The 11249-nt window shown below is 48.9% G+C and overlaps 1 protein-coding gene across 1 annotated transcript in view; it reads right to left on the reverse strand.

Moving 5' to 3' along the window:
- Positions 1–10242, reverse strand: part of TCERG1L (transcription elongation regulator 1 like) — a 197247-nt gene extending 187005 nt beyond the window's left edge. Inside the window, exons 1-3 of the mRNA XM_069567708.1 lie at positions 9895–10242; positions 7711–7857; positions 6830–7010 (exon numbers count right to left, since the gene is read on the reverse strand). Of these exons, the coding sequence (XP_069423809.1) occupies positions 6830–7010; positions 7711–7857; positions 9895–10242 (676 nt within the window). The remainder of the gene's footprint in view (positions 1–6829; positions 7011–7710; positions 7858–9894) is intronic.
- Positions 10243–11249: the final 1007 nt, after the last annotated feature.

Raw genomic sequence — 11249 nt, forward strand, 5'->3', positions numbered from 1 at the left:
CCTTTCCTCCAATAAAAAACAAATTAAAAAGATCAGGAAAACACTGACGAGCAAGAGAACACAGAAACGTGGAATGACAGCAGCATTAACGTGAGACGAAGTAGAGCTCGAGGCGGGAACGCTGGAGGAGAAGCAGGTGCTCCATCAGCGGTTCCAGGATGCATCTTCCTTGCTGACACGTATGGTGACTTCTTGTTGGGCGTTTGTTTCTTTGATCACAAACTTTTTCCCCTCCTAACTCTCTAAGGTTTTCCCCACCAGGGGATCACATCTCACGCTGCACCCTGGTCTGAAGCTGTGTCCTGTAGGGAGTGGCTCTCCACTCATGACCACAGCGAGACGCCGTGAGCCAGGTTCCCGGTTTGGCCCCACTAGCACATCTGCTGCGTCGGATTTGCTTTTAAAGGAGTTCAAATCAATACTGATGCGCCGTTTGCCTTCTGTCTCACACATCATCTTGTCATGATCCCACCTCTGGTTACTGTCAGAGCTAAGCGGGCTGAAGGATCCTTTCATATCGTCTTCTGTCATCTGATCCAAACCATCTTTCCATGCAACTTCATGCCCCGGCCAGCTCCCTGTTGATTTTTTTTTATTGCTTTGCTATACCATTCTTTTCTTCTTATTAAGAAAAGTGCTAAACCAAGCACTGATTTATACAAAATGTTTACAAGGTCCTGTGCAGCAGCCTTTTCCCAGATCTGTCTTCCTTCTGTATGTTTTGAGTAAATGCATCTTTCATGAAGCAGAGTAGTTTCCGGGGCTCCACCACATCCCCCATCTTCTCTCCCTCGCTCCAGTCTTCTTTGAAACTCACAGTATTTTTTCCCCCAGCAAGATATTGGTAGAATCAGGCTTTTTGATCTCATGCCGAAGGGCAATGCGATATAGACAACTTTTAGACAAATCTCCAGTTTCCAGCAAAACATAATGTCATGTGTCTTTACTGCTCAGAAGCTGAGTTTATCATTCTCCAGCTTGATATGCTGAGTCTGAGTTGGTGTATTTCTGAATGGCTCAAAAGACTCTGAAGTCCTTATTTTTAGACGTGAAGAGCAGAGATTCTTCGGAAAGAACCATTTCCATGCTGGTCCTGCTCCCATTTCCAGCTGTGATGAACCGCACATCCTCAGAAGTGATGCAAGTCCACTCTTCCCTGGGATGAAGAGGGCCCCGGTGCTGCTGGGAGAAGGGAGATGCTGGCAGCAGAGACAAAGGGATGAGGCCGCCTCCCAAGCACAGAGACCTTCAAAAGAAGGGCGTGCCTGTGCCAGCCCCGGGCAACCTCACCCCTCCTGCATCGACCTCTGAGGCCTAGAGTACTTCTCAGTGCAATCCATTCACACCGTGGTGAGGGATTATCCCCTAAAAAGCCACCAAGTCATTCACTGGAGACTAGTTTCTGGTACAGCTGGAGCATTGGATATGTTGGCACACTGGCATTCATTTTTCAGTGAGGACTGCTGCCTTCTCTTCATCTGCTCTGCTTCCTGAGGATGGGTTCACACTTGCCTGGAGAAACCGCGGCTCCAGAGCTGAGAAAGGATGGAAAATCCCGACACCCTGGGGAGGGCCCAGGACTCAGCAGGTCCCGCCCGATACTAGGGTCCTCTTGCAAGAAGAGGCCCCGAGCTGGGCCACTGCTGCCCCCAATGCCGCTGCTCCCCTCCCGAGGCTTGTCACCTGATGAAACATTTTCTAGGGGTTTCGTGACTGCCTGCTCCACTCCTGTGCCAGCTCTCCTGCCCCGGTCAAGTTCTCTGATCTCCGTGGGTTTCAGGCACATCGCCACCCCACCCCTCCTGCAGAGACCTTCCCTGATCACCTCCTGAGACCTTCCGCACATGTCTGCAGAGAGCCCCAAGGACTGCAGCGCTGGGTGGTCATCCACCACTGCACGCGCCCTGGGAGAGCGTGAGCCAGGAGGGCATCTTGCAGCGTCCATGCCTGTATCGCCAGCAGGAGAGGAGGCACCTCTGATGAGCACGACGGGAACACGACTGACCTCCGCTCTACGCTTCTCAGGGGCCAACAGGCTCTCTTCAGGTCTGTGTCTAACAGCAAATCACCACCTTTATTCTCAACACATCAGTCTAGTATATACATAAAAATGAACTCCTTCAAAATACGTATTCAATTTTAGAGGATTTACCCCAATTCGTTCAAGTTGTGCCAATATTACATAAGACCCTGTTGTGGTACAGTTACTGCTTAACCAACCACAGACCAGCAGAATGTGCTATCAACAGGATTCTCAGAGGTCACAACATCCCTACCCACCCCAACCTCTAACTCACTTCAACAAACCACATGCTTATTCAGAAAAAGCCACTTCTGAGTATCACAGCATTTGAGCTCATGGTACATTCTGCCATTGTCAAGACTGATCATTACACAAAGGCACTCTCCATCCAAGAAAGGAACAGGTGCTGGGCCTGCTAGCCCCATTTAAAGCAAGGCAGGTCTGACTCTCTCCTGGTTCTCCTGGAGTTCCAATAGCACTTCTTTGAAGAATTTAAAGTGCATTAATAAAATATATCTATGATCCTAAGGCGATTTACTCTGAACATAATTTATAAGACAGATAACTTAACATATCACTTATATAAGATATTCATATGTTGATTACATATTAATATACTATATATAATATGATATACCTGCCCCCTGAGAAATCTGTATGCAGGTCAAGAAGCAACAGTTAGAACCAGACATGGAACAACAGACTGGTTCCAAATTGGGAAAGGAGCATGTCAAGGCTGTATATTGTCCCCCTGCTCATCGGCAGAGTACATCATGTGAAATACTGTGATGGATAAAGCACAAGCTGGAATCAGAATTGTCTGGAGAAATATCGATAACCTCAGATATGCAGATGACACCACCCTTATGGCAGAAAGTGAAGAAGAACTAAAGAGCCTCTTGATGAAAGTGAAAGAGGAGAGTGAGAAAGTTGGGTTAAAATCCAACATTCAGAAAACTAAGATCATGGCATCCTGTCCCATCACTTCATGGCAAATAGATGGTATACAGTGTAAACAGTGAGAGACTTTTATGGGGCTCCAAAATCACTGCAGATGGTGACTGCAGCCATGAAATTAAAAGACACTTGTTCCTTGGAAGAAAAGTTATGACCAGCTTTGACAGCCTATTAAAAAGCAGAGACGTTACTTTGCCAACAAAGGTCCCTCTAGTCAAGGCTATGGTTTTTCCAGTAGTCATGTATGGATGTGAGAGTTGGACTATAAAGAAAGCTGAGTGCTGAAGAATTGATGCTTTTGAACTGTGGTGTTGGAGAAGACTCTTGAGCATCTCTTGGGCTGCAAGGAAATCCAACCAGTCTCTCCTAAAGGAAATCAGTCCTGAATATTCAACGGAAGGACTGATGCTGAAGCTGAAACTCTAATACTTTGGCCACCTGATGTGAAGAACTGACTCATTGGAAAAGACCCTGATGCTGGGAAAGATTGAAGGCAGGAGGAGAAGGGGATGACAGAAGATGAGATGGTTGAATGTCATCACCTACTTGATGGACATGAGTTTGAGCAAACTCTGGGGGTTGATGATGGATAGGGAAGCCTGGCATGCTGCAGTCCTTGGGGTCATAAAGAGTTGGACATGACTGACTGAACTGAACTGATATTTATAAACATATAAATTTCTCTAATGTAAAACAAAATAGTAAATTTATCAATTTATATCAAGTACAAAATTTAAAACAGTAACTTTCAACAACATACCCGAAAACTTACATGTAAAATGTTTTAATGAGGCTATCTGCTATTTTCTCACAAATTATAGTAAAATTGAAACAATATATCTTTTAACTACCTTCCAACATTACTTGTTCCCCTTTCTAAGTTCTCAGTGGAGCAGTCACAACATATAAACAGTCCCCTGAATGTATTCTTTCAGGCTTCCTGGGTAACTCAAATGGTAAAGAATCTGCCTGCAGTGTAAAGGACCTAAGTTTGATCCCTGGGTCAGGAAGATCCCCTGGAGGAGGGCATGGCAACCCACTCTAGTATTCTTGCCTGGAGAATCCCATGGACAGAAATGCATTATTTGGACTAAGGGTCATTTAACACATACTTTCCAGATTACTAATTTCTAAGAATTTTGAAATGTATCAAAAAATCAAAACTTCCATATATCATTTCAGAAACTTCCCATCTCAAAACAAAAGCATTTGGCTTAGTAAAATAGCTCTGATGACAGATACATTATTCCCCCAAAGATATGTAAGCCATATTGCAGTCTTATGGTTCATAATTCCATAAAACAGTCTGAGAATCCAAGGAAGAGGCCTGACAAATGGAAGATGAGGTGGAGTTACTCTGCAATCGACCATGTTAGTAAGAAGTGACTATCTTATTTCGTCCTTTAATATAGCCTAGTCAGAAAAGTCAACGGCTTCCAGGTAGCGCCAGTGGTAAAGAATCCGCCTGCCGACGCGGGAGGCCCAGGCTTGATCCCTGGGGCAGGAAGATCCCCTGGAGGAGGAAACGGCAGCTCACTGCAGTGTCATTGCCGGGGAAATTCCATGGACAGAGGAGCCTGCTGGGCTCCACGGGCTGACGTGAGTCCATGTCACCCTAAGTCCACGGGGAGACAGAGAGTCGGACATGACTGCATGACTGGGCACACAGCACAGAGTGCCAGAAGGTAAGGTTTACAGAGATGCGCTTCAAGCATGAGCTGTGTGCCGCAAATGGCAAGTAAAAACACCCCGTGATAGGAAAGCTGTGATAATTCGCCAGAAGCTTCTTCAGCTAAGTAGATATTTAGCATTCCCACAGGGTGGGTTTTCTAAGAAAATTCAGGTATAATGCAAATGTCAGTATGATATTCAAGAGTGAGCCGACAAGAGGAAAGGTCACTCAAAGGTTTTGTTCTAACAATGAACTAATTTCACTGTTTTTTAAACTCTATGTGCTGATTACTTGGGTGACAGCAGTGGTAATGCACTAGGAAGGCAGAATACCCCACTTCCCTGCCCCAAAGAGACAGCCGAAGCCCTGGAATGTTTGCATGTTACATGCTCTCGGGCCCTCTCTGGCCGTGATTCAATTAGAAAGAAATGTGACCACCTTAGTGTAAAGTAAATGTGCGCACGTACGATGCTTGCTCAGACCCGAGTAACTCAGCGATAGATGATGATGAGGGCAGAGGCACGTCTCAGTCAAGAATCACAGCTTCAGCCGGTGAGAACACACAGATGCAGCAAGGTCCCCACACAGGCCCCTTCAGCGGCGACCTCCACAGATGCGGACGTGGGCCTTCAGGCGTCCAGTCAGGTAAGTCAGCCCGTGTGCGGCGTGCGCTGACGCGCACACCCTCTGCAAGTGGGCGCGCTTCTGTGGACTTTGCTGCACCGTGCTGGGTAGCGGACAGGGGTACAGCGTCTTTCTTTCAAGCCCCGGATGTCCAGAAGCAAAATAAAAGCGGTGGTGAGGCAACGGGAAGGACTGTACTTTTCAAGGTACTGTCCTGCAAGGCTAAAGATGGTTTCCCCACTTTTTCTGTTTGTTATTTTTAATGTATGGTTTGTGTGAAAATATTATAAACCTATTACAGCACAGTGCTCTATAGCCCAGCGTGTTAGTTGGGTGAAAGTGAAAGTGAAGCCGCTCAGTCGTGTCCGACTCTTTGCGACCCCGTGGAGTGTAGCCTACCGGGCTCCTCCCTCCATGGGATTCTCCAGGCAAGAATACTGGAGTGGGTTGCCATTTCCTTCTCCAGGGGATCTTCCCGACCCAGGGATCGAACCCTGGTCTCCTGCATTCCAGGCAGACACCTTAACCTCTGAGCCACCAGGGAAGTGTACCTAGGCTAAATTTGTTGGACTTAAGAACAAATTGGCCTTATGGATGCACTCTCGGACTCATCTGTAGGGGACTTACTGGCGTTGAGTGTTCTTTCTGACTTATTGATAAATAGCGCCCAGAGCAAATTAGACTCATAAGGCAGAAAAAGAGGGAGGAAAACAAATACGTCTCCCAAACCAGTAACGAGCTACCCACAGGTACAGGTCCTTACTGCTAAATTTTAGAGCTACACGCTGAGACAGTCTTGGTAGGTAGGAAATTACAAGGGAGATAATGAAATTCTGAAGTCATAAAATACCCGTAATGGAAGGTGTTGCAAGATAATTGTGGCATGGGTAACATTTGCTCTTGTAATATGATCATATGTTAAGGTGATTTTTAAAGTCAACTTAAAAATTCATAAGATGCCTTTATTCTCTTGTTGCTATACAGGGTTATTACGTCGTCTTCCAACCGGAGATTATTTCATGGGGTCTGTTCCAGGACAAATGTTCTCTCAGGTCACTAGACTCCAAAGATAGAACCAAATCCATCTCCCAAGCAGCACACTTTTATAGACTGTCGCCAGTATCACCCACCCCCCAGATCTTATATGTGTCTGTATCCTGTGGACCACAGAGCCGTGAACCTTTCCCTACATAAGAAACACTTTTAAAAAGAGTTGCCTGATCAATTAGGGCCCCTCCTAAGAGCTATCAGCAGAGGATTTGGTCCCATTCTAAAAACAGAGCACCAAAAATGTGATTCTGTGCAAACTGTTTCAGCCATGTCTTCACCTTAAAACAGATTCCATTCTCCAAAAATACAGTGAATAATCAAACCCAAACTCAATTTCTTTATGAAAAGGAATCCTGACCACAGAAAAGGGATTATATTTTACTGGAAAAATTATGTCATTAAAATGACAAAGACAGTTTTCATACCTAGAACTAGTCTGTAGCTAAACCAAGCAAACAAACACAAAACCAACCGCACATCGTTACTGCCATTTGGGCACCAACCTGGTAGGGGCTGAGGTGCTATCAGCACTGTGGGCAGAGGCCTGGAGGCAGGAGCTGGTCTGGACAGAGACACGGCTACTTGGTTTGTCAATAGCTGAGGCTTTTGGGGCCCATGAAACAATCTTGATTCCTCAGGGTATATCCACGTTGAGTCCAGAGCAAAGGAATTATTTAAAAAGATCTGTCCAAAGAGAAAGCAAGCATAACATGGTAAGACCACTTATCCTGTCTAACACTGAATCCTGAAGATTCTATGGGTGGGACTCTTCAGAAGCACTCTAGATGCTTGGGGTTTTGGTATCAATCACTTTCTGGGCCTGGTCTTCAGCTATTCACTTGGTTAGTTCATTCCAGCAGCCAGTTAACAGATGAGCGAGTTGCCCCACGGAGGTAAGCAGCATGTGGGGGAACAAGCCACACACTACTTTCCCTTGGTTTTCAAGTAAACAAAGTGTGGCCAGTATATTTGAATTCAAAAGTCAAGATAAACCATGAATAAGATGAACATTCAAAGCAATAGTGGTGAGGAAATGCTTTTTAAATGTTTTTTTGAGTTATGTAATATTTAAGGCTAGATTTTGATCAATGGGTACAAACTTAAAAACTGAAAAATTCAAAAGGTAGATTCTGATTCAGAAGTAGAACTTTTCTGTTTTTCTGTGGAATCCAAATATTTTTGGCTAAAACAAACTCCCCCACCATCACCGTCTCCTGGTGCTTTTGAACAGGCCAGTCTTATTCTGAAGTGGTTTCTCTCTAGACCTAATGGTGGGCCTACTGCAGTAAGAAACTGGAAACACACCATGATTTCTGTCCTGGGAACACCCAACAACTTAGTAACGAGTAGCCCAGCTGTCCAATCAAACCAACTGCATTTTTACCTTACAGTTAGGGATCCTTTTGTCTAGCCAGCTTTTCCCAACAGGAAGTGAAAGAGCGGATGTGCAGACATGTGGGAAAATGGGCACCAGTTCCACAGAGGAAGCGGGGGACAGTCCAATCAATGGGGAATGACCACTGAACAGCCACTGGAACCCAAGGAAAGAGAAGGGCACGCTCATTAGCCTGGGGCAATCAACTCTACTTCATACCGAAAGATGCTGGGGTAGCTGCTTTAAAAGGGAACTTTAAAATGCATGTATTTGGCTATGAGAAAAATTGCCTCTTTCCAGTCTCCAAACCCTACAAATATTCAAAAATTCTAAAAATTGATAAAAGTTTCTATATCTCAATCATCACAATGCATTGACAATACCGCATTCTTTAACATTAGGAAAGAACTTCTAAAGCACAAAACCATGAGAACATGGCAAGAAATGAATTCCTGCCCCGAGAACAAGACAAACCACAGTGGAAAGGTGAAATGCTGGGTATTCTTTTTATAATTCTTGAATTTTTTCATAAGCAAGTGGAGAGCTATCTTTTATTATATTCTTTTCCATACAACATCTCATATTAATTATACCCATCACCTTAAAAACAGGGACTAGCAATATTTTCAAAATAAGAGGTTAAGATTCAAAGTTTTCCAAGGTCTACAAATGCAAATAGATTCCAAGGCAAAGAAAATGTAAGTGAGATTATCACATAACTAAAAATCCCAATGCAGAGAGTAAGACAGCAAACGCTGAAAGGTGGCAGACAGTTTAGGAGAAAGTCTCTCTAATTAAATTAACTGAATCTTTATCAGTGGAGAATAGGTTCATTGTTCAATGATATGGAATGCTTCAATATGCATTTGTTTTAAAATCATAAAAGCATTTTTGAATGCCCTGTTATGTGAAAATGTTCTTCTAAGATAAATACTGTTATTTAACAGAAAATATGCAACACACAATATTTTAAAGATTAATATTGTTTGGGAGAGGTTTTGTGTTTTTAAAAAAAAAATGCAGTTTTCTATACAGAAAAAAAAAAAATGTAGTTCCTTGACGTTGTATACCTCTAGTGGTAGTACTTGGATATGACAACCCCTTCAAAATAGCTTAAGAAAAAAAAAGAAAGAAAAGGAAAAACTACAATGCTTATTAAAAATATATATATATATACACACCATGAACATGAACTGCATAACACATCAAAACACCATATCCATTACCACATATGTGAGGTACCATTACATCCAAAGACCAATCTAGGAAGAGTTAACCACATCTTTCAGAAAATCCTACAATATATATTGGAATTAAATTAATGATGCTGTGTATTCTGTCACCCACCCATTTGAATATGCTATTGATGATAACCATTGGAATAAAATACATGCTATTCCCTGATCTAAATCCACCTGCAGAGACAGCACGCAATGGATCTTCCCAAAACCAGCTTGTCCTACTCCGTTGCAGCATTAACCGAAGGTACAGCCACTTTCTCTTTTTAATCCCATGTTTGCAACGCCAAACTCCTCTAAAGTGCAGTACGACAACAGCTAATCCAGTGGACTGAGCAGCCTAGGGCGGGAGTGGAAATCACCCGGTAGCGTTTCTCAGTATTAAAGCCAGGGTTTTCCCGCAGGCTTCCACTGGTTTGAATTTTCTTAAGCATTGTCCTGAGTCTATTTTCAAATGGAAAAAAAAAACACACACACTAGATCAGAATCAGAAATAGCTATTGATTCCCAGCTTGCTTTTCAAGCCTGGCAGAGGCTGTAAAAGTATTAACTTCTATCCGCTAAGTCTGCCACAGTCCGCAGCGGCAGCGCTGGGCTTTTGAGGCGCCGACTTCAGCACCGCGCTCTGGACAGCAACCCCGGCCGGGGCCAAAGTTGGGGCGGGCAGTCCCGACTCTGGTTTTGGGGCGCGGGTCTCCAAACTGCCCAGCGAGAGACCAGGAAGAAAGACTTGCAAAAGCTGCCAGAGGCGGAACGGGACGTCGGAGCGTGAACTTTGCTGTCCACGCATGGCTGCCAGGCTGCGCCCTGGTGGGCTGGGGGCCCGAGGACCGCCGCGGGAGGGGTGAGTGCGCGCCACGGGGCCGGGGCCGCGGGAGTGGGGGCGAGGGCGGCGCCCATGGCCAGGGGGACGCCGGCCACCCCGAGCCCGGGGCCGGGGCCGGGGCCGCGTTACCTGCCCGTTGAGCGCGGGGTAGCGGTGCGCGGCGGCGGCGGCGGCGGCGGCGTGGTCTGGCGCAGAGGGCAGCGGCAGCAGCGGCAGCAGGGGCTCGCCAGGGGCTTGCCAGGCGGGCAGCCCCGGGAGCAGCGGGCCGGCCGGGGGCTGCGCCGAGGCGAGCAGCACGGGCGGGGGCGCGACCCCCGCGCCCAGCCGGAGCAGCCCGGCCGAGCCGGGCACCATCCAAACCCAGGGCGGCGGCGGCGGCGGCGGGTCTGCATTCATCGGCCAGAGGAGAGGCTGCCGCCGGCGGGGCTGGTGCTGCAGCCGCCGCCGCCGCCGCTGGAGCCTGGCGTCCACCAGCATCCTACATCCCCGCGCGGGCGGCGGCGGCGGGGGCGGCGGGCGCCCGAGGTGCGGGCCGGCGGCGGCGCGGGCTCCGGAGCCAACTCACTTGGTTCCGCGGCGCGGCCGCTCGCTCCGCCCCTGCCCCGCGCGGGGAGCCCCTCCTCCTGCCCGCCGCCCTCCTCTCCGAGCGCGGCCGCCCCGCGCCGCCGCCGCCCCCAGGCCCCGGGCCGGGCTCGCAGCGTCCCTGGATCCCGGGCACCTGCCTGCGCGCGCCCCTGAACCCCCGCGGCGGGCGGCGGGGGAGGGGGATACGCGGCGGGGAGCGGGCGGGGGCGCGGGGCGCTGAGGGCGCGCCTGACCAGGATCCCGCGGATCGCGCCCTGGGCTCAGCTGTGGTCACCCGAGGCCTCCGGCTCTCGCGGACGGACCGCACGCGGGGAAGGCGCGCACGGCCCGGCGCGGAGCCGGGATCCACCAGCAGCAGCGAGCGGAGGCCAAGGTGCGGCGCTGGAGCCTGGCACGTCCCGCCGCCGGGCGGGGCTGGGGGCGCTGACGCGGACCGCTCTCTGCCTGGCTTCACCGGGGTCAACCGCGGAGGGCCCCGAGGGGACGCTGGCTGCAGCCTCCGACGCCGAGCGGGCACCAATTGCCACCGGGGACGGGTAGATGACACTCCCTCTCTGGAGAATCTGCCAAACACTTTCCTAGGCCCTCAGCAGGCCCTCCGCCCTACGGCCCCTACTCCGCGCCTCAGCACCCAGGGGCCGCTCTCCGGGCAGGTCGCCTCCGGGCCTTTGCACAGGACGTCCGGTGGTCGCTGGGATTGCCCGTTGTGAGCGGGCCCTGGACTGTACTGGGTCCAGAACTGTGCGTCTGCTTTCCCCACCGCACGCGGCCTCCGCAGTGCAGCCCTGCTCTGCCTGGGGCCAAGGACCACCACCCCTCCTGCGGGGACCGTCGCTCGGCCTGCAGCGCGGAGCCTGGCTTAGCGCTGGTCACACGCAGTCGCCGCCAGGCGGCGCGCG

Source organism: Ovis canadensis, chromosome 22, assembly GCF_042477335.2.
Source record: "Ovis canadensis isolate MfBH-ARS-UI-01 breed Bighorn chromosome 22, ARS-UI_OviCan_v2, whole genome shotgun sequence".
Classification (NCBI taxonomy): Eukaryota; Metazoa; Chordata; class Mammalia; order Artiodactyla; family Bovidae; genus Ovis; species Ovis canadensis.